This window comes from Podarcis melisellensis (genome assembly GCF_964234715.1).
Source record: "Podarcis melisellensis genome assembly, chromosome: 1".
Taxonomy (NCBI): Eukaryota; Metazoa; Chordata; class Lepidosauria; order Squamata; family Lacertidae; genus Podarcis; species Podarcis melisellensis.
Genome location: NC_138528.1, coordinates 44949975 through 44973986, shown reverse-complemented (window position 1 = coordinate 44973986; position 24012 = coordinate 44949975). Strand labels below are relative to the sequence as shown.

Sequence of the window (24012 nt, the reverse complement as noted above, 5' to 3'; positions counted from 1 at the left end):
GGGTTAGCGGAGTGTGTAACCTGAAGCGTATGTAACCTGAAGCGTATGTAACCCGAGGTGCCACTGTATTTAGAAGAGAAAGTAGTAAGATTGGAAGAAGTAAGGCATATAATAGTCCCAAGAACAGTCAGCCCCTGGCTAAGATGCAAAACATAAGGAAATCAATCTAGAAAGTGAGTCATTTCACACAGGTGCACTATTATCAAAAATTTCAAATAAGTTCACAAGTTGCAAGTCCTTCATTTTTTTTACAGACTTGCCTATCAACACGTGAATTCACAAATCACTTTAAAAAATGTATCTAATAATAAGCTGTCTGCTAATAATACAGTGTTAAAGGGTCTAAACCACTGAGCCTCTTGGGCTTTCTGATCGGAAGGTTGGCAGTTTGAATCCATGCAAGAAAGTAGATGCTAGTGCAAGTAGATAAGTACTGTGGTGGCAGGAAGGTAAACAGCGTTTCCATGCGCTCTGGTTTCCGTCACGGTGTTCTGTTGTGCCAGATGCGGTTTAGCCATGCTGGCCACATGACCCAGAAAGCTGTCTGTGGACAAATGCTGGCTCCCTTGGCCTGAAGCAAGATGAGCGCCGCACCCTGTACTTGTCTTTGACTGGTCTTAACCGTTATGGGGTCATTTACCTTTACCTTACCTAATAATACAGCTTTTCTGGAATGATAATGTTAGAGAAAAACACAAAATATTTAGAATTTTTTATCTTGATTTAAGTCTATGGCCAAGGCTCAGCCAAAGACGATGTGAAATATAGTGCATTTTCTTACTTGTAGTAACTTAAGCAATCTTGCATAGCTTACAGTGTTGCTGTACTCTAGCAGCTTCTGCAAGCTCCTGGTTAGGAGTACATGCCTCACCATTCACTATAATTTGTCCTTGGGGCAAGGAAGGGAGAAATAAAGACCAGAAGCAAAACACAGCCAACCCGCTCACTGAAACATCTTAAAAAGTGTTTTAATGCATTGTTAACTTTTTGCTATGTTTGTGTGATAAAGTAGTTAAAAGCTTTTAATGAGTTAAATTTAGTTACCCATGTGCCATAGAAAGGGGTTTAGGGTTTACCCTTTTGATACACAGCCTATAAAGTAGGAGTATTTTAGTACAGTGCTACCTCGTGTTACGTACCGTGCCCCTTATGAATGCTGTGGGTTACACGCTCCGCTAACCCAGAAGTAGATGCCCCTTGTCCCAGGATGCGAGCGGAAGTCGCGCTCCAGGGGCACAGGAGGCGCCATTAGCAAAAGTGCGCCTCATGTTACGAACGGACCTCCGGAACAGATTAAGTACGTAACACGAGGTACCACTGCATTTATTTCACATGAGCAGACAAGAAAGCTCTCCATAAATTCCTGCTTTCTTAAAATATGGAGAAACTAAATAAGGCAGATATCTGGCTCTACTTAACTTCCATCCCTGACTAATACTGTTACCCCCTTAATTTCTTTTACTACCACCTAAGCGGCACTACCTATTAGGTCATTTCAGGCTGTTCCTCCTTGACATTGCAGCTTCTGCACCAGCTGAAATCCCCTCCTGCCCCTACTTCTTAGCTACTGCTTCTCCATAAGCCTGTCTCTTTCCTATTCACTCTTTATCCACTTGGCATTTGACTGGACATCCATCTCTTATTCTCAGGTGAGATTCCCATCCCCTCTTTTTAAGGCAAGAATTTATTATTTAAGTTTAATACAAGTGTATGAAAAAAGGGGGGGGACATGATAGGACATTGCCTGTTTTTCCCCCCACTGCTCCTCAGTAGCGACAGCAGTGACAAATGTTTGATGGGATGGAAGATAAAAAAATAAATGTAATATGCACATTCTTTTTCTGTATTTAGGTTTTCCTTGCAGCCAGGCTGTAGGCTGAGAATGGCCTGGAGCAAGTTGAAGTCACTTGGCCTCAGGTCATTCATACTTCCATGTGCAGATGAGAATTTATCTATTTACTATTTGTAAGGAGGAAAGTGGGGATTTTCATTTCTTACTGTATTTGATTCTGTGATTTATTTATTTTTAGATTTAGAATTGTTGTGAGCCCCTTTGAGCCTTCCGAGAGGCAAGCTATAAGCCTTTAAATATATAATCATTAAAGTTTTGTAGGCAACTGTGTATATATTAATGTTTTTATTAATAGTTTAAAGTCTATGTTACATTCATCTTACATGGAAAATTGAAATTCAGCAATTCTAGTGTGGAAGTGACAGTCTACAGATACGTATGTTAAAGCATTTTACACACATGTATTGTCATTGTGCAGTATGACCACTTACATGCAAAAGTCTGTTTATACTGCAGACAAACTTTGTGTATAAGTTTGGTAATGTGTGACCCAAAGGGTAGGTTGGTACGGTGTTGCCTTGTATGTGTTCTCCACTTTGTTGAACAGCATTATTAATCCTACGGAACAGAATATTTCTATAACTGCTGACATAGCGTATTAATTTGAAACCTGCACTGTATTATGTTGTACTTGCTGCATAAAAATATCACATGAATCCACACTAAATTATTTTTATTTGTTCAGAGAGCGCCCACATTGTAGTGTATCATTCTCTTTAAAGTTTGTGCCAGGCGTCAGCAAATTCATTTGCCCTCTTGTCATGTGTGATGAGCGGCAAGCATTATTCTCTGAGCAGTAGAGTGGTGGTTCCTGCCACCGCCCCAGCTTCAAAATTGGGAGGAAGGCGGTATGGCAGAGGAACCAAAAGAGACTTAGCTATAAAGGATTGGCAGGCACGGGAAGTGTTGGCTCTTGCTACCTAAATGCATCTTAGGCACCTTTGTGCAGCACCCAAAACTGCATGCTGCTCTCTTCACCCAGGAGTTATTGGGTACCACTTCCCAGAAATGCACAGAGGACCTTCCTGCAGCAAGTGCCAAGCACTTTTCAGCTGGTCTTTTCTGAACGCAATGCTGTGTGTGTGTGTGTGTGTGACCACTCTGCAACTTTGTCAGCTGGTTGGTTCTGTACAAAACAAAACATTTTCAACTCTAGCAACACAAGCAGTGCTTTAGGCATTAATTTAGCTTTGTCTTCCAACAATGAGAATAAGTAGTAGAGTGCTAGGAAGGCCTTTTGTCTTGAGAAAATGATGGGGATATATGTGAACTTTCTGGGTTTGCCAATTGAAAAATTCTGTGTATCACTCTTGTGAGGACTAAGGCTGGGCAATGTATTGATATATCATCCAAAACTGCTTGAAGTCCATATCATTATATCGGTTTCATAATTTTTGACCTAGCAATACAGTGGTGCCCCGCAAGACGAACGCCTCGCAAGACGAAAAACCCGCTAGACGAAAGGGTTTTCTGTTTTGGAGGCGCTTCGCAAAACGAATTCCCCTATGGGGTTGCTTCGCAAGACGAAAAAAATCTTGCATCCCCCCGCGGGTTTTTTCCGCTTTTTTCACCCTTTTCTTAAGCCGCTAAGCCGCTTATCAGCTGTTCCGCTGATAAGCCGCTTAACAGCTGATCGCTGGAAGCCGCTTGACAGCTGTAGCGCTAATCCGCTAAGCTGTCAATGGGCTTGCTTCGCAAGACGAAAAAACCGCTATACGAAGAGCCTCACGGAACGGATTAATTTCGTCTTGCGAGGCACCACTGTATATTGAGAATCATGGGGGGGGGGGGAGAGGTGTTAGTTATGCAGAAATCCCAATGTGGGAAAACTGAAGCCAGCCAATGCCTCTACATATAGCACAATGTTGAAAACCACATATCGCCCAGCGATAGTGAGGACCTACTAGAATCTGTAGTTAAAGGCTGATTGTAAGGATGTTAAGTACACCTAGCACTTCCACTTGCTAGCTACATGTAATAATAGACCTATCTAGTTCATATGAAGTAAACATTTTGGATGCTGTTCTGCTATGTCCCATGTGCTTGACTTCAAGATTTGTGTTACTCTTTAGAACACCAGGCCAGAAACTACAACTGATGATGATGAAGCCCTGGATGAAGAAGCAAAGAGAAGAGACCAGCTAATTAAAGGGGCCATTGAAGTGTTAATACGGGAATATTCCAGCGAGCTCAATGCCCCCTCCCAAGAGTCTGACTCTCATCCCAGGAAGAAGAAAAAAGAAAAGAAGGAGGATGTATGTGTTTTGATTTTGGACACAAACAGATTTACTTCATCTCCCTACATAAGGGCCAAACCCTGTGCCAATACATTAGCTCAAAGCATCTGATGAGAACACAAATCAACAAAACCTTGATGTTAGCAGAAGTTTTCATGTTTCATACTGAAATTAAATCAGTTCTAGATGCCAAACCCTGTGGATGTTGTAGGTCTGTGAACACAAAGGTCACAAATGGCTAGACTTCTTGGAGCTACAGGTTTGAATCTCAGCAGGTTTGATTCAGCCTTTCATCCCTTCTAAAATACATGTATTGAAATAATTGCAAAATGTTTTTTTGAGATGGGGAGAAGATTTTAAGACCCTAAAAGAGATTCTGCCTGTAATGTTTGACATCTTAAATGCCCTAAGTCACTGGGTCATAGAGGTTTGCACTGGTGTTATAGCCACAACTCAGCTGATTGGCAGCCCTTCTTCACTGTCCTGATTTAATTATGTTTGTGCACATAGCTAAGAAGCTCTTTCTTATCCTTGAGGGATGAAAGCCATGATGTTACAAAATGGTTTGTTAATATTTGGCTGTTGGGCCACCTGACATCCATACTTTTTAAGTGTAACATTTGACCCAAAATGCTATAATTCCCCTTCTGTGGATAACCCTGCTGATGATTACACTAATTTTTGCTTTCCTCTGGGGGGGGGGGGAGGGTACAGCTTAGTAGTCATTATGCCAGCCTTGAAAATGCGTCATGATTGTTTCAATGATGGGCTCTTAATACCTGCCACTCACAGCAAAAGATGGGGGTGAATTTTGGTTTCTGCAGCCTTGCTTACTAAGCTTAACTTTCTCCCTTATGTTGTGCAAGCAATAAGATAGCCTTGGCTGCTGGTGAAGTGTATGAAAAGGCAGTGCAAGAAATAATGCTTCTCACTCAGGGAGTGAGTGCACCTCCCACTGTTCTTTAGCCTCCACGTAACTTATTCTTGCACTGATTTTTTTGCATTCTGCACTTATTTATAGGCAAGCCATGTCTCTCTCTTTAAAAGTTATTATCCATGCTATGTATATAATCAAGAATATAATGGTATCGAGAGACATAATGGCACTGAGAGGTTACTTTTTAGAAGCCCATATTAAAAGAACTGAATATGGATCTTCCTCCTTTAATAACTGCTAGTTTTAGGGTGACCTGTAGCCACACCTTGCTGATGTAGCTGGGTTTTAAATTTAGGGTGGTCTATCAGAACAATGAAATATTTAACTGTGTCCTTGTCTTCCTGCCCCTTGAAATAGTGGAAGTGCATCTTTATTTTGTAAGGATGAACATGGGACACGAGCATGACTTCTCCTCCCCTTATCTGTTGGGAAGTGTGGGACTAAAAAAGCTCTGTGCATGGTGGGGGGAGGGAAGTATATAAAACTGTGGTGGGCGCCATGTCAAGCTGGTTTTGAGGCACTGTTATCCCCTTTATTGAATGCTTATAATTGTGACTGGTTCCCTTGCCCATTCTGTTTGTTGAAAAGATGAGGGATAATGTGGGGAAATTGAGAGTGCGGGGAAAGGAAATGGCAAGTGAAATCTGACTCTTGATTTCAGATGTGGGGAACCTCGCTAATTTGCAGTAACTGTTGGCAACCCCCCCTTTGATATAATTACAATTTTGCGAATTAGCGAGTAAGAAACAAAACGAGGCTTATAATAGTACCACAAAAGGCCACTTTGAACAAGCGTAGCTTAGCTTGCAAGATTTCCTAGAATGCTAATGTTCTGCAATTTTAAATGGAGACATGCCAGGGTGAGGTGGCACCCAGCAAACCTTTGCCGAGAAGTAGATCAGTAAACGGAGAATTAGCGAGGTTCTTCTGTAACTTTGTTGAGTCAGACCTACGGTCACAGCAATGCAATATTGCTTATTCTGCAAACATACAGAACATTGTTTTTTTTCCAGAGTAGCGTGCAATCTATTTTTTAAAAAAGAAATCTCCGTGGATTTTTCCGCAGATTTTCCGCAGATTTCCAGTGGCCCCACTGATACCCTATCCACTCATCACCAAGGTTCGTTTACATTGTAGGCTTTGACAATGACTATGTTTACTGCTAGTTACCAGATTTGTGACTCGTGTCCATCTAATTTTTTTTTCCATTCATTTAACATCAGACTGTGAGGTTTGGTACTGCAGAAGGCCTTTATTTATCTCTTACAAGACTGGTACAAAACATCTAACCTTCAGCTTTTCTTTTGGTTCTCCTGTTTCTGTGCAGATGGGTTTTAATATTCTATCTCCTGTTCTGCCCCCCTTTCTCTCTTACAGGAGGATATAAATGCTATTGAAATGGAAGAAGATAAAAGGGACCTGATATCCCGAGAGATCAGTAAATTCAGAGATACGCACAAGGTAGTATACTTATTTTTGTACCTTATACAAAATTAGGTTTTTGCAAAATCCAGTTTCCCTCCCCCTTTAGAAAATTTAAAAGCACATGACCATATCACATATAGTAGGCATAATGTGTGTCTAAAAAGCCACTAAGGACAAAATCCCACTTAAATCATCTTATTTTGTCCTTTTTATTTTCTAATGACTACCTTGCAGTCTCCTCAGTGTGAATACATTAAAAAAATCAAACACATCTACCCCACTTTTCTTTAAATTAACCCAAAGCAGCTAAAACCATTTACATAAGACCCAATAATTAGACTGGGCTGCTGCGTAAAACATTCTGGCCCCCACATCATTCAAGCAGTTGTAAGACATAATTCAATCTCTGTTTTACTGAGCTCTGCTGCTTAATTTAAACTTGAGATTTAATTTAATAGCTCTGAGTTGAGAATGGGGGTGAAATTAAATTAGGTTAGTGGTTATCAGACTTTACCAAAATTTAGATGCATGGAAGAACTGTAAATTCCCATTAAGCTAATCTATTCATTGACCCCCACCATTATGATAGAGATCATATGGTGACTAATGCAAGATGAAAAACACAGCTTGGAAAGTAACATGGAATAGGATGTAAGTATGAGCTTCTGTTTTTTTTATTATTTATGGATGCCCCCTCAGAAAAATATGCAAAGGGGTAACTGGCTTGGAAATGTGTTTACACAGCAAATCCTACCTCAGGGTTCCCACCTACAGAGGTTTCTGTAATGTGAATTTGTGAATGTGTTCCGGTTGGGTTGGGAAGGGTGGTTTAAGGGAGGTGAAATTCAAGCTATGCATGCACTGTCTCTTGATGTTAGCTTCTAAGGGAATATGAACTGCCCACCAAGGCTGGAGTACTGCACGCTCAGTGAAGTATTTATCCCTGAAATGAGTGCTTGTAGTTTGCTAATATTGGTATAATGGTGTGAATTTACGAAACGGGTAAAAAGTACTCTGGTTACAGGATCACACTTACTTTAAAGCAAAAATGGGTGTACATTGCTGGCAATGCAACATATTGTAATATAACTTTGGAATGAGAACCTGAGGATAATTGTTCCAGAAGATGTATGAAACTGTTCAGTGGTGAAACATCGTCTTATTTCCAAGCCCCAACATACCTCTGAAATGTAAAGAAATAATGTGATTAAAACAAAATCAAAATATGCTTCACTGTTTCAGAAGCAATCGGGCATTTTGCTGCCTTTGATCTATCCTATTGGGGGAATATTTTGAATTAACCTTTTCTAATAGATGGAACTAAATCTAATACAAAATGGCCATTTCATATATTGGGTGGGATGTTCAAAAAGGGGCTGGCTAATGAGCACAGTGAACCTTTGCATGTTTTTTGGTTAGAATTTACAAACAATTGGACTGTTAGGGTATCAGCATTGCAGGGGGTGTCCATTTACAGCACAGATGAGTCTGAAGAGAACCGAAGGTAAGATTTTCCTTTTTTTTCTACCTACCGTCTTTGCTCATTACTTTATTAGCATATCCTGAATCCTTTTCACCCCTCATTTCCTATAAAACATCCTTTTGTTCACTTGGAAGCAGCCTATTACTTAAATTTTCAATATGAAACAGCAGTGCTGATTTGGCTTTTAAGAAAAGAGAAGCTTGAAATAAAAGCCTTAAGATGCCAAAAGTCAATGCAAATTTTTATCATGGCTTTTACTACAAAAGAAATTTTTGCGGGGGAATCCCGGAACTTAACCAAAGACATTGTTATTGGAACAACTAAAATAATCTGTAAGTATCGATCATTTCAGTATATAAACTTTTCTATAAAAGTATATGAAATTTGAGGTAAGTTCTGCTTTTGAAAGTTAATATAGCTAGCATAACCTTAATACACTAAATGAAATTATATTGTATGAGAGCATTTCACTTAGAAAGTAGGTTGCCACATTCTGTACACTTTCACTTTTCCTCCTCCATTATGGCTGTTCTCTACCATTCTCAAACACCCTTTTCTTTTGTGAGTTCAATGTATCTAACACCACCCTCCCTATATCTCACTTTTGGTACCATTTAGTGTGGTGGTTAGATATATTGACCTTTTGTTTATTAGTTTTATTACTGTGACTTTGTTTTGGTTCTCTGGTCCATGAGCGCACACGAGAAGACTGTCTGACAGGTAAGATTGTTTTTAAAGTTGTCTTAAATTCTTTGTTGAAAGAGAGAAATATATGCGCACTTTATTGTTCCAGTTTATAAATTATTTCAGCAGTGGTAAACACGGTGCCAAATGGGGCGATTTTGCTCTCCCCCCCTTGCATCAACTGCATACAATATATTCAGGGTATAATCCTTCCTCACTCATGCTACACCCATGCACAGACGGGTCCTGTAATGATAATGGTGCTCTGTTACTTTCTCCTTAGCATACATGCAGGCAATGAACCAGGCCACTGCTGAAAATAAGAGGCTTGTGCACTTCTCTTACACCCTCCTCCTCTTGCCACTTGGTGAAGGAACGGATCATGCTCCTTCCACCAAGTGACAAGAGGGGGCTGAGTAGTGATGCAAGAGCCTCTTATTGGCTGAAATCGTTCGGTGCACTGATTGTGCGCTAAGGAGAGAAGGCGTGAGAAATGGGCTCTGTTAAGCCCTACGTTGATCTCTTCAGGCACAACACTTGGATGTGGAAGGATCATGCCCTTAATATTTTGGCACCCATCAGGCTGATATTTGGCTTATGTTTTTTTCCCTTCCTTTTTTTGGTTTACTTGTGAACCATGTACTTGCTCTTCCTCCCAGAAATATAGCTTGTAGGCAAGGTTAATCCAGTGTTGGCGGTCCATGTCCTAGCACAGCATCTGTAAGTTAACACACACCAATTGCTTCCAAGGATGGATTTATCTATCATTTTAATGAGATTTTATTTTTCTATTGTCTTCATGGGAGTTTTGGTAATAGGCATGACTTTTTGAATTTAAGAAATGCACTTTTGTATAGAATTCAGTAAAAATGTACTGTATAACCTTTTAGTCTTGTCTATGTGCGATTTCCAACCTTCTTGAGGATCCTGTTCTTTAGAAACCATTACTTTAAGCAGTGAATGCAAAAAATTTTAAAAGTTGGGGAGAATAAAGTGATTGGTAAGATGTATCCTTCCAAACATTTCAAGTAACATACACAGTTGAAGTTGATTTTACTTCCCATCCTTGCATAGAATGAATTTGGTTTGGCTGTGGTATGAGGTAATCTTGTCTGTCAGCATCCTACTAAATGATCTGCCTACATGGGCAGAATTAACTTTGCCAGCTAAAAATTCATCTGTGTTCAAGCTCTTTTCTATCTTTCGTGGCTCGGGAGTTTTCTGTGAACTATTGATGGCAATGCACTATGTAATTGTCAGCATATGCATATATGAGGTGAGCATTGCCCTTCTTTCCAAGGTTGGAGATTGCCAGTCTATGTTAGATATATGCTTTTTGCACGAAATCTAGCCTTACGATTGCAGAACTTTTTTTCTTATGAGCTGACAGTAAGCTGTTAAATATTTAAATGTTAAATTATTGGTGTTTTTGAAATGCTCACTACCAGCCTTGGGTGTTGTGCTTGGTGGTGGGGTGGGGCCTCCGACTCTAGCTACATGCTAACTTTGAAAATCCTCTTGGTTTCTAGAAATTGGAGGAGGAAAAAGGCAAAAAGGAGAAAGAGAGACAAGAAATTGAAAAAGAACGGCGCGAAAGAGAGAGGGAGCGGGAGCGTGAAAGAGAAAGAAGGGAGCGTGAAAGAGAGAGGGAGAGAGAGCGTGAAAGAGAGAAGGAAAAGGAACGGGAGCGTGAACGAGAACGGGATAGAGATCGGGACCGCACTAAAGACAGAGACCGGGACAGGGAAAGAGATCGAGACAGAGACCGCGAAAGAAGTTCAGACCGAAATAAAGATCGGAGCAGATCTAGGTAAATTGTGCTGTGTAATGAATACTTGTTAATAAATTTGACAATGGTTCTTAAGGAAATAATTCATGGGTGCAACCTGTTTTGAAGACCAGCATGCAATAAGCCATGAGGCAGTGAATTAAATGGTATGATTTGCTGACAGCCGTGGTGCCCTGACCCTCAGGCCCTTTTGTATGGTTTGGCTGACGGAATAAAGCCACAACCAACGTACAGAGAGACTGTGTGTGTGTCTGTGTCTGCCTCTCAATGTAAGACAGCAAACTGATGTACTGTGTCTATTCAAAACGTCATTTGTCTAATGACTACACAAGCAACGTTGTGGCTAATTTGAAAAACTTAACAGAGGTTTTCAGTTTTGGCTTAATTTCGGTGATCTCAAAATCGCAACTTTTGTAAACCTCGTATTGTATGGTGTTTTAATTATCTATTAGAGTTAATTTTGTTAGACCTAACCTCTATTACCAGCAGTATTAAATGTTGACAATTACATGCATTAATCATTTGTCATTATATTTGTCCACAGAGAGAAAAGCAGAGACAGAGAAAGGGAGCGCGAGAGAGAACGGGAGAGGGAACGGGAGCGAGAGAGGGAACGGGAGCGGGAAAGGGAACGAGAACAACGGGAGAGAGAGCGAGAAAAGGACAAGAAAAGGGATAGAGAAGAGGATGAAGAAGATGCCTATGAGCGGCGCAAACTGGAAAGGAAGCTCCGTGAAAAGGAAGCAGCTTATCAAGAGGTATAGGAGGATGTTGCTTCTGATTTGGGGATTGGATTCAAAGGGATTCTGTTGCAAATGGAAAGCACCCGGTTTTCGGGGGTGGGGTAAGAATATTAACTCTACCATTCCACCCACTGGCATCAGAGCCCTGCATTGAAGCCGCTCTCCTCCAGTACCCCATCCTCCCTCAGGAGACACTTGTTGAAAGGAGGTTGTCTCTTTTCAGGGTGAAAGCCCCGTTCTCTGAATGAGGTCTGATAATAGTTGTTAAAGATCCAACTCCATTATCGTGGAGCATGTTTCCTGCCCATACCTGTATTCTAATAATTTTGTAGCATTGACCATCAAACTTCAGAGCATTTTACAGAACCTCTGTATTGAAATAGAAGACTGGGTGATATAATTAAATGTGGATGGTTTTGCTTCTCTCAAGTGACATATGAGATTTCCCCCCCCCCCTCTGGTTCAGTAAATGGTAAACAGATTATTTTGTTTCAGCGTCTTAAAAACTGGGAGATCAGAGAACGGAAAAAAGCTAGAGAATATGAAAAGGAAGCTGAGAGGGAGGAAGAAAGGCGAAGAGAAATGGTAAGGGGTTCATTATTTTTTGCACTGCCTTTATTAGATTCTCAAATGGCAGAATCTCTATGCTGGTATACAAGGGTGTCCTGTAGTGGCAGTAGTAGTAGTCGTAATATTTTTGTGACTTAAGTGGTAGCTCACAAATGTGAATGCAAAATAGCTGAGTCTGTATGTTGCCACAATTTTTAAAAAAGCATTATGCAAAAAGAAAGTGTTTGGCTGCTTTACAGACTTTGTTCCTTATAAAGTGAAAAGGTCCACTTCCCACCTGAGAGATGCCCGCTCCCACTCCAGCTTGCATGCAAGTAGGAGTGGGATTGCTCACCTGGGGAGTTCAAGCCCTTCCAAGCTGAGAAAGCCATGATCCCGTTCTGCAGCCCGGCAGCTGCATCTTGAGAACTCCTGCACTGCCTCTAATGCAGCTGTCCGCCTGTCTCCGCCTTGCCAGGTGGTGCTCCTTTAAACTTCTCCATTGAGGGGAACGTAGCTACACACCTCTCACAGGAAAAGTGTGATGGAGCCAGCACCTCCTCAGCTGATCCATCTTCTGCTCCCATGCAAGCAGGAGTGGGGTCAGAGATCTCTCACCTGGGAAACAGGGGCTTTGCACTCCCCAGCTAAGCAGCCCTGATTCCGCTCCTACTTGTGCGGGAGCAGAAGCTGGATCTAAGTTTGCATGCCTAGTGACATTTTTACATGTTTCTTTCAACAGCAGGACCCATCCATTTTCAAAAGCTATATTGTAGACTGTTTTCAAAAGTGGATTGGCACAGGAAACTGCTTTCTAAAATGCATGCCCAAATTCCTCTCATGCATTTAGAGATCATTAACTTGGTTCTCTTGCATCCTAGCCAGAACTGACAGGCTACTTGAGGCAGATTTGCACTCAAAGCGATTATTTCAGGTCCCTTATGCAAAGCCTGGCTAACTTATCTCATGCCTCTACACTTTAGTTCAGAACTGGAAAGTCCACTCTCAACTCCAGCTTCAGAGGGTTCAGTAGTTTGTGAGGAGGAAATACAGTTCCAGAAGCAGGAAAAGCAAACTAGTAGTGACTTACTATCAACTTAAAGGAAGGTGCTACTCTAGAAACTTTCTGGCAAGGAATAACTTCTACTCCTTCAAGGGTGACGAGCTAATTTCGGTCTGAAATTAATTAAATGTTTTCAACTCTCTTACAGGCAAAAGAAGCTAAGCGTCTAAAAGAATTTCTAGAAGATTATGATGATGACAGAGATGATCCAAAATACTATAGGTATGCTTAGCATGAACTGCAGGAGATTTTTATTTATTTATTAAATTTGTATACCCTTCTATACCCGCAGGTCTCAGGGCGGTTCACAAGATAAATCAGTTTGTGTTCTCAGGTTTCGTCAACACGACTCCTATCAGAAAGACATACGTAGGAAACCTTGTGTTCCAACATGTGATGAGTAGGAGAGGTTTACAGACAATGTGATTTAGAATAATAGAATTGTAGAGTTGGAAGGGATCATGAGGGTCATCTAGTCGAACCCACTGCAACACAGGGACATTTCTGCCCAATGTGGGGCATGTAGTGGGTGAATCAGGTTAAGCTGGCCAAAGGTGCTCCACGCCACAAAGGAAACCTGTGTGTTCAATGATGGAGATGGCAGCCCCAAATTTGTAAATTTAATGCAGCACCAATAAGAGTGATCATTAGATAAATCCTAGCAAATATGCACCTCTTTTATGAAAAGCACTGAACATATTCAGATAACTTTGTGTTGGAAGAATGAGGAGACTCGTAATCACTTTCAAACTAAAGGATCTTTTATTTCCCTAGTTTTAAGAATTGCTATTCCTTCCTGGCATGTTCTTGTAAGAATCCAGGTGCAAAGAAGTACATGGCTAAATCCTACTCCAAACAGAGTATTTTATTTCTCTGATGTAGGGAATGAAACATGAAACTTTACAGTCAATATTCTGTATCGGGTGCTTATGGTGTGCTGTTTTTGACAAATATTTGTGGGAAACAAGTGCCACGAGACCTTTAAAACAAAAGTGAATACATGTTACAGGGGAAGCGCTCTGCAGAAGCGATTGCGAGATAGGGAAAAGGAAATGGAAGCAGATGAAAGAGATAGGAAAAGGGAAAAGGAAGAACTGGAAGAAATCCGGCAACGTCTTCTTGCGGAAGGACACCCAGATCCAGATGCAGAGCTACAGAGGGTAAGGAATGCCTTTTTTGGCAAAGTGTGGTGAATGAGCATTTTTATAATAGTAGACCGTGTCATGTAGTCGACTATTGGTAAGCTAGAGATTTGTGACTGACCCTGTTGGTTGACATGTCCTGGCTTTATCCCCATGTTCATGTGGAAAGCAGTTTTTTGTTTCAGATCTCTTTATATAAGTATCATAGTATTGTTAATCTGGATTATTCCTTACTTATAAAGCCAAATAAAATTGAGCTTTTAAAAAACTGCCTCGGATTAACTAGGATTATCCATTTACGGGGACAGCCAGGCTTGCTTTGCATGTTTTAACTCCTAATAAGTGCATTTGGTGAAGAATGTGCATAAGACCACAATTTTGTTCCATAGATGGAACAAGAGGCTGAAAGGCGTCGACAGCCACAAACCAAACAGGAGCCAGAATCTGAGGAAGAGGAGGAGGAAAAGCAAGAAAAGGAAGAGAAGAGGGAAGAACCCGAAGAAGAGGAGGAAGAGCCAGAGCAAAAGCCCTGCCTTAAACCAACCTTGCGACCCATCAGCTCTGCCCCATCTGTTTCCTCAGCAAGTGGCAATGCAACTCCCAACACTCCTGGGGATGAATCTCCCTGTGGTATTATCATCCCACATGAAAACTCGCCAGATCAGCAGCAGCCAGAGGAGTACAGGCCTAAAATAGGGCTTAGCCTCAAATTGGGCAAGTTTTTTTTCTTGTTTCTATCCATGTGAGGAAGTAGGGCACAAAGATAGGAAGTCAGATTCTGTGCTTCCCTTCTTTGAGCCTTTTGATTGTATAATTATTATTGATCCATTTGAGAGCAGAGCAGTTGAGTGAAGCAGCATAGAATAAACTCTTTAATCTTAGCCACTTTGCTCTGTGGTTGATTCCCCCCCCCCAGTCTTTTATTATTATTATTTTGTTGATATCCCATTGTTTTTAAAAGTGCAGCTCTTACCTGAATTTGGAAGAGTCTCCAGATTGTGTTTAAATATATTAGAATGAATCTTCTTTATATTTTAGGTGCCTGCAATAGTCCTAACCAACCCAATGCCGTGAAAAGAAAGAAACTCACTGTGGACAGTGTCTTCAATAAGTTTGAGGATGAAGACAGTGATGACATGCCCCGAAAAAGGAAACTGGTGCCCCTGGATTATGGTGATGAAGACAAAGGCTCCTCCAAAGGCAGCGTCAATACTGAGGAGAAGCGCAAGCACATTAAGAGTCTAATTGAGAAAATTCCCACAGCCAAACCAGAACTCTTTGCTTATCCTCTTGACTGGTCTATTGTGGATTCAGTAAGTGTAAATTTTTACAAAATCTTGAGTGTGAACTACAGGACATGTGTTGCACTAATTTGCCAGCTCTTGTGGTTCAACACTGAGTATAGGTAAAATTTATGCACCTTATTGAATAATATGAGCTCTGTGGGAAAATCCTTATTTCGGTACATAACCAAGCCCACATGCCTGCTATTTATCTTTAACTAGAAAAAAATACTACCCTAAACATAGGCATGTCACATCATTTTATTTTATTTTATTTTATTTTATTTTATTTTATTTAAAATTAATTTAATTATGTTCTGTTGAAAGCCGCCCAGAGTGGCTGGTGTAGATAGTTAGTTAGTTAGTACCGAAATGCAAAGATTGGCTTGGATCCTAAGTTTCTAAGTGCCCCTCTGCTTGTGAAAGGCTTCCAGTCTAGCAAAGGATTCCACTAGCAGTAGGAAGGGGAGACAATATTCACTTGTTCATCTTAAAGCTCTCCCACAATGTTCTGGAAATTCCCCCAAACCTATGGAACACATTACAGTGGTACCTTGGGTTACATACGCTTCAGGTTACAGACTCCGCTAACCCAGAAATAGTTGGTCTTTAAGGTGCTACTTAGTTGGTCTTTAAGGTGCTACTGGAAGGAATTTTTTTTGTCCAGAAATAGTACCTCGGGTTAAGAACTTTGCTTCAGGATGAGAACAGAAATTGTGCTCCAGCGGCGGCAGGAGGCCCCATTAGCTAAAGTGGTGCTTCAGGTTAAGAACAGTTTCAGATTAAGAACGGACCTCCAGAATGAATTAAGTACTTAACCCGAGGTACCACTGTATGGAGGACGCAAGAGGCTGGGGGGAAGAGGAAATCACTTCTGCTCACTGTACTTTAATCAGTGAAAGAGAATTCTGGATTCAAGCCATTCACTTATATATCAGATCATTTAGTAGTGGTAGCATGGAATATATAGCAGGCAAGAAGTAAGTTGCTGTTCAGTCAAACTTGTCTCCTTGATGAGATCTGCTGCAGGCAAAGGGAGACAACTAAAACCTGTTGTATTGATACATCTGCCCATGTCCTATTATGGATCCTGGCTTACAAGTTTGGCAAGTGCTAGCTACCAATTAAATAATGTTAAGTTCATAAACATTTTGTCTTTTAACTGATCTACTTAATTTTTTTTACATGTTACATACTGTACATGCCTTGAAATCGAAGGAATTTAAAGCAAATTTTGATAAAGGAATTGCCATCTTAACTCTGCAGTCCTATGCATATTGTTTTAGAAGTAAGTCTCATTGAGTTCAGTGGGACTTATTTCCAGGTGTGTAGGGTTGCAACCTCAAACATTTTTTCTATTTCATTCTGCTATAATTAAACACCAGAAGCAGATAAATCTAAAAAAACCAGTAGTTAAAATTAATTCAAGCTTTACTTGGTTTATTTACTGATGTAAGCCCATTTAAATCTTGCAGTCATAAACACAATAGGAACTTCTTTACACACTACATTACAAGATGTGGTCATAGACACCAGCTAAAATGCGATTAGACAAATTCATAGAGAAGGCTTTCAGTAGCTATTAGGCATAACGGCTTTATACTGCCTCCAGGATCTGGAGGCAAAATTCATCAGTAGTAGTCACTGGGGAACAGTGGGAACAGGGCTATTTCATTCATGTCCTACATGTTTGTTTCCCAGAGGCATCTGGTTGGCCTTTCTGGGAAACAGGTTGCAGGACTAGATAGGCCTTTAGTCTGAACTAGCAGAGATTTTCTTTCAATATTAATACAGTATTGTTGCTATAAGTGACAAAGGGACGTGAGTGGTGCTGTGGTTTAAACCACTGAACCTCTTGAGCTTGCTGATCTGAAGGTTGGTGATTCGAATCCAATTGATGAGGTGAGCTCCTATTGCTCTGTCCCAGCTTCTGCCAACCTAGCGGTTCAAAAGCATACCAGTGCAATTAGATAAATAGGTACCGCTGTGGCAGGAAGGTAAGCAGTGTTTCTGTGCGCTCTGGCTTCTGTCACGGTGTTCTGTTGCGCCAGAAGTAGTTTAGTCATGCTCTCCACATGACCTGAAAAGATGTCTTTGGGCAAATGCTGGCTCGCTCAGCCTGAAGCGAGATGAGCACTGTACCCCAGCCTTTGACTGGACCTCACCATCCAGGGGTCATTTACTTTTATCTTTACTTTTGCCTTTTATAAGTGACAAGGGATGAAAGCAATGTATGGTCCAAATAAAAAAATATGGAAACTATTTAAAATGATAATATTTTCTATTCTAGACATTAATGGAACGTCGAATTAGACCATGGATCAACAAGAAAATAATAGAATATATTGGTGAAGAAGAAGCAACGCTAGTTGACTTTGTTTGTTCAAAGGTAAACTTCTTCATAAATACATATTTTAGGTGGCTGGTGCTATAATTTTGCTTGCCAGTTGGACTTACTTGCACCTCTGGACTAAGTCAGGAATAGCCTTTACAGCAAATAGGCTGGCTCCTTTTACTCTTTCATTTCAGCTTAGCAATTTTCTTGTGTGATTCCGCTATTTCTACTGTTCTTTCTATGTATAAATACTAAAAATAAAAATTAGACTTCCTTTCCCTCATCTTCACAGACTGGCTTCTGAGAAGGAGACACAAGAAGCTCCCCCCCCCCCCCCTTTTAGGGATAATTGGATTGCCCTCCTTAGCAGCAGTGATACAGTGAGATCTACCTCTCTGCAGGCTTTAATTTTTAGCCCTAACAGAGGTGTCATTGGCTGAGGTGGATTTTTAGAAATGTGTACAGTGGTTACAGACGCTTCAGGTTACAGACTCCGCTAACCCAGAAATAGTACCTCAGGTTAATAACTTTGCTTCAGGATGAGAACAGAAATCGCGCAGCGGCAGCGGGAGGCCCCAATGGCTAAAGTAGTACCTCAGGTTAAGAACAGTTTCAGGTTTAGAACGGACCTCCAGAACGAATTAAGTTCTTAACCTGAGGTACCACTGTACTGTCATCACTAGTCAAAGTATGAGCTGTTTCCCAGCCCCTATGCACCCAAGCCACCACAGCCTGAAGTAGGCCAAACACTCCTGAGCAGGCTAGACCAGGCCTAGAGGACACCACAGCTGTGTGTGGCATTCCCTTCACCAATGGAGCTAATATCCCCTTTATAAGGTAGGATGGCAGTCTCAGCATCACATGAGTGCATTGGAGCACATTGTGAGGGGCAACTGGTCCAGATGGATGGGAGACCCTTTGAGTCACAGCACAGCATTGACTGGCTCAAACTTCAGGCAGCATGTCTGGCCACCCAGTACTACTTCTACAGCATGCCTGTCTCACACCCTTTGCTTCCTCTGAAACAGCATTGGCTGGAGTAGTAAGTTGTTGCTGTTGGGATCCACCCTACTTAGTTGGGCTTTTGTACATCCCAACCCAGTGATGCTACATGGGCAAGTGAAATAGCACCATTGTACCTATCTGAAGAGTCGATTTGCTTGTCCAATGTAGCATCACCGAGGCCACACCCTTGCATAGCCTGCAACATCTCTTTCCACCTCTGCTAGCACGGTCGGCTTTCAGTTGTAGGATATAGGTTAACATTAGTCTGAGTTTCATTTCTGGACTGTTCATGCTCAGTGAGTACGCAAAACTAGAGAGGAGTCAGCCTATTTCCTGTAAAAGGTACTCCTCCCTTCATCCACTGGAGGCGCAAGGAAGCCCAACTCAGTGATACTACACTGGACAAGCAAATCTACCCTTCAGGTAGGTACAGTGGTAACTTTCTCTCCACCTCCCAATCCGTGCACTTTCATTTCACAGTATTTGCCCAAAGTAAACTACTAACAGTGTGTTGCCTTCTATGCATAAATATATAACTATGTTGTTTTTTAAACTGATGGTTCAAAAGCCTGATACTAGACTTGCACACATAACCTGCAGGCTTGTGCATCAGTTATTTTGGGAACTACAGTCTGCTCCAACATGACTGCAAACTGTGTGAGGGTTTTGTTTTGAGTTAACTAAGGTGGCAGGACACAAGTGGTAACTTTCCTTTCTCCCTGTTCTTGGTCTACCTCGGTCACTCACAAATGCAATCAAATACCTGTTATGAATCGAACAAGGGAGTTGAAACTAAAAATGCCTTTTGGTCCACCTTTCAAATCATTTAGGGTTGTATCCAGTTGTGTTTCTACTCACAATAAGGGTTTTTTATCAGCAGAGGCTTTTGTGAATGGATTGGGAAGAGAAGCCGTTTCCCAAATTTCCTATTTCTCCTACATACCTGGAACACCTCCCATGCTCTTCCAAAAGCCCCCCCCCAATCCTCTGGAACAGGTTTTTGAGGTGCAAGGAGCTACAGAGGGAAGAGGGGAAACAGTAAAAATCACAGCGCTTGCTTCCATTCTCAGAAGCTTCCCCTGGAGCAAACAACCTTATTTAAAATTGAAAGCAACGGGCTTGCTTTTCATGGATTTTATTTTAAGATACATGTGTTTGCTACCTGCTAGAATGTTACTGTTATGCGGGTAACAGTTCTAAATCTTGCATGGTTCAATTTTCAGTCATACAAGTGCTGTGTTCTCAATGTTGATATGCCTCTCTTTTTCAGGTTATGGCTCATAGTTCACCGCAGAGCATCTTGGATGATGTTGCTATGGTGAGTAAAGGAAAAACATGCCACATCCAGAATTTCGAATTTGTGTAACTTAGAGCTCTTCTGTGAGAATCACCTTCACTAAATGTATTCAGAGAGATGTACTTTTTCCTCTGGTTTTTAATGCCCTATTTTCTTCTTTTTTGGTGTAGGTGCTAGATGAAGAAGCTGAAGTTTTTATAGTCAAAATGTGGAGGTTATTAATATATGAAACAGAAGCCAAAAAAATTGGGCTGGTGAAATAAAGAATCCCTTTTTGTTTTGGGGGCGCCATTTCAACTTTTGTTCTGCATCACTGAAGAACTTTGAAGTTTCTCTGTCTTCAAGAGACATTTGTGAGACCTGTATTTTTTAAATGTAGAAAATGTGAATTTTTTTCCATCTTGTTACACTGAGGTCCCCTCTCCCTCCCTCCCACCCTCACCCCAGCTTCCTTGGTTGTAATTATCTGACTTCTGCATTGGTGGTTTTTCACTCACCAGGTACAGTTACAGGTATTGTTTCATAAACTACTGCAGCTGCTGTACACAGTCTCTGATATTCATCTTCTAAACTGTTCCTTGTAAATATTGAAAAGACCCATGTTTTAGAAACATCTGTGCTTACCACAAACCAAAATAATTGAATTTTATGTAAATACACCAACCTCTTCTTTCCCTTCTCCATTTTAAAATATTAGAATAAACTTTAAAATTCTAAAAATGGATGGGAGTCATTTTGTTGGCACACAGTTTTCATCTGCATGGATAGGGGATCATTCCCTTGTTGGACTTTCTAATATTTCTAGAGGAATCTGTAGAAAAACATGGTGGACTTGCTTCAACTCAGGCATTCTTGTAAAGCCATTGATAAATTTCCTCCTGCTCGTTACATGAGGCCTTTTGTTCAGTTACGGTGGTGACAGAATTTCATACTCAGTTGTGTTTTTAATCAAGGATAACTAGTGCACAAATTTATTTAATTTTAGCTTCCTACTAATACAAGTCTGACATCTAAAGTATTCTTTTTTAATTATTTAAAATAAAATCCATAGACAGGTTTGGGAAACTTGTGGATAGAAAAGGTTTGAAAATGTAACTTGAGCACAACAGTTTACAATGTTAAAATCATATGCTTTCGAACAATGGAGAAATTTGTTTTTATGTAAGTCATCAAGTCAGTTGTGACTTCCTTTTTGTACTGTAAGCTGTCTGTCGGATAGAGGATGATATTTCTTGTCCTCTTACTCTGTATGAGTTTTATACATATGCTGATGTGGTATCAATAACAATGTACTGTAAACTGCATTTTTTAAAATCTTCACAAGTAGAAAGACTGTACGCTATGGGCCTTCTTGATTGCAGGATGAACACTTTCCAGGAAGCAACAATTCTCACTTTTTAAAATACTGCTCTTCTGATATCTCTTTACCTGAAGGATACAGGTTGACCTATTTAGGAGGTGCAACCATGACACTGAGTTACTGAGTACATGCATTATAAGAAGACAGCTGGAAAAAAAACTGTTCTTAATAAATGGGATCCTATAAATGGTTCCATCATGTAAATATTTCAGATATTAAAAATGTATATATTTGATCTGGATTTTGATTATTTAATTATGTTTCAAAATATACTACTACTTCTATTTCATTTCTGGAAGTAATGGATTAGTTGGCTTGTTGATCTGGCAAAAAACTTCCCAGTATGGAAATACAGCTTCAAATTCTGCACACTGGCCAAACTATATAGTGTTGAGTTGGATCTAGAATAAGCTGGTTGCACTTGAGTTTGTTGAAATCAAGTTAGTCATGTTAGTTATGACTAACTGAAGTCCCTAAGTACAATTTGTTAAATTTGTAGCCTACGTTTCCACCAAATGTTGCTGTGACTAACAGTAATAATTTAAATAGAGTACAATAAAACACCAACAAAATACAAGTTGAAGTAAAAACAAAGTTGCCAAACTTAATCTAGATCCCACCTAGTGAATTGTATTGTTACAATTACTGGGGGAGGCGGGAAGGAATGGAATCTCAAGAATGGGAACCATACCACTTCTAGGAGACAAATTATATGTAATTGACCTGTTACGCAATGATAGAAGTGACAGCCTAACTAATCAAAGAACAATAAAAAACTGAATAATGGTCTGTTTTACCACAACCCTTCACAAAAAGGGAAAGGGCCATAACTGGATCCTAGCATTTCCAGGCAGGATCCCGCTGAACTGGAGAGTTGCTGTCAGGTATTAATCTGATGCCCTTCAGATGTGTGAGATGAGGACTCCTGTCATCTGCTGATCATTGATCATGCTGTCTGAGGGTGATGGTTTAAGAGTCCAATCTGGAGGGGGCACCAGGTTGGGGAAGCCTATTCATGATGAACAAGTGGCCTGACTGCTATAAAGCAGCTTCAATGTATGGTTTATCGAAAAAGCAACACTGAACACTTGAAAACAAGAATGTATGCTTGATATGTATGGACATACAATGCTAAATTAGCAACAGCAGTGCAGCAATAAAAGGTAAAGTTAGCTGCATGGCTCCCTGGAGTTGATGTTGGTAACATTAATCTCACCATCAAAATTAACAGTTTGCATCCTAACCAGCAAAAAAAAAAGTCGAGAGCAACAAAAATTACTGCTGAAAAATTAATTTTAATGTATGTAACTCCCAACCATCTGCTGAAACATAAGTTTTTAATGCAGAATTGACCTGATAGTGTCTTTTATTGGTCCCTTTTTTTAGCAGACATGTAACTCATGTAACTTGTGTATTTGTTTTGAAACTACTGATTTTACTTATGTTTGATAACATTTTCTGTCTTCTTGGTTTCAAAGTTTTATTTCACTGGCATTTTATTACAACTATATTCTATGAAAACCACATGGGAGTTTTTATTGATTATCAGCATATACATCTTGTAAAATATAAATAAATAGATCAGAGGGGGGGAATAGTTCATCATCCCAACTTGGCCATGCATGCACCTGATGGGAGTTTGATACCAGCAACATCTGCAGCACCGTAAGTTCCCCAGCACTTATTTTATATACAGTAAAAAGTTTTTCAAGGTGTGTATTAACACAAGAATATTGGTTTATAAGAGGTGCTGAGATAATAACCTAGCTCAGGGTTTTCAAATGCCTTGGACTACACTTCACATCTCCAGCCAGCATGGCCAGTAGTTGGAGATTATGCGAACTGTAGTCCAAATTTTAAGTTTCTGCAGTGTCTTTCATGTTGTGGGACCCTTGATTGTATGCTCCTCACTTTAAATCAGGGTAGATTTGTCTAGCTGACAGTTGGGCCAAGTTCACACACTAGTAGTCACAGCTGTAGCAACATAAACTGGATACCTTGTACATCTTATAACAAAGCTTATCTAAAACTATGAAGGCAGTCCTTATTCCCAAACTCAAAAGGTATTGTAGGTTAGGATGTTGAAAGCCATGAGGCTTGTTTGTACATTATTTTAAGTTCTTACATTCATGAGAAGCCACCACGGACAATCTACAGAGTTGTGTCTACATGTAAACAGCTTTGTATCGTTTTTGAAAAGTCAGGAGCCTTTGCTTGTCAGAGTAAGTAAAGGTAAAGGTACCCCTGCCCGTACGGGCCAGTCTTGACAGACTCTGGGGTTGTGCGCCCATCTCACTCAAGAGGCCAGGGGCCAGCGCTGTCCGAAGACACTTCCGGGTCACGTGGCCAGCGTGACATCGCTGCTCTGGCGAGCCAGAGCCGCACACGGAAACGCCGTTTACCTTCCCGCTGGTAAGCGGTCCCTATTTATCTACTTGCACCCGGAGGTGCTTTCGAACTGCTAGGTGGGCAGGCGCTAGGACCGAGCAGCGGGAGCGCACCCCGCCGCAGGGATTCAAACCGCCGACCTTTCGATCGGCAAGTCCTAGGCGCTGAGGCTTTAACCCACAGCGCCACCTGCGTCCCTTTTGTCAGAGTAAGGCAGGGGTCAAATCCCCAGTTATGCATGAAGCTCAGGAGATGACCTTGGGCCCCTCACTGTTTCTCAGCCAAAGCCACCTCACAGGACTGGGAGGCTAAAACGAAGAGAGGAACCATACACTACCCTGAGCTTGGAGGAAAGGTGGGGGTATAAACGTAATAATAAAATGAAATAAACCTTGTCTCATAGGGCAAATGTAGCAAGTGGCAGAGGTAAGATACTAGTG

The 24012-nt window shown here is 40.8% G+C and overlaps 1 protein-coding gene across 3 annotated transcripts in view; it reads left to right on the top strand.

Annotated features, from left to right (window-relative positions):
• RBM25 (RNA binding motif protein 25) overlaps window positions 1–21419 on the top strand; it is a 33133-nt gene extending 11714 nt beyond the window's left edge. For 2 of the 3 annotated variants that reach the window (XM_081889886.1, XM_081889888.1), the window contains exons 7-19: window positions 3925–4107; window positions 6093–6146; window positions 6404–6487; window positions 10148–10428; window positions 10952–11165; window positions 11646–11735; window positions 12911–12984; window positions 13772–13922; window positions 14294–14618; window positions 14943–15217; window positions 17478–17576; window positions 19798–19845; window positions 19995–21419. In XM_081889886.1, coding sequence (XP_081746012.1) covers window positions 3925–4107; window positions 6093–6146; window positions 6404–6487; window positions 10148–10428; window positions 10952–11165; window positions 11646–11735; window positions 12911–12984; window positions 13772–13922; window positions 14294–14618; window positions 14943–15217; window positions 17478–17576; window positions 19798–19845; window positions 19995–20087 — 1971 coding nt within the window. In that variant the 3' untranslated portion in view covers window positions 20088–21419. The remainder of the gene's footprint in view (window positions 1–3924; window positions 4108–6092; window positions 6147–6403; window positions 6488–10147; window positions 10429–10951; window positions 11166–11645; window positions 11736–12910; window positions 12985–13771; window positions 13923–14293; window positions 14619–14942; window positions 15218–17477; window positions 17577–19797; window positions 19846–19994) is intronic. The other variant, XM_081889887.1, reaches the window with a different exon arrangement.
• Window positions 21420–24012: the final 2593 nt, after the last annotated feature.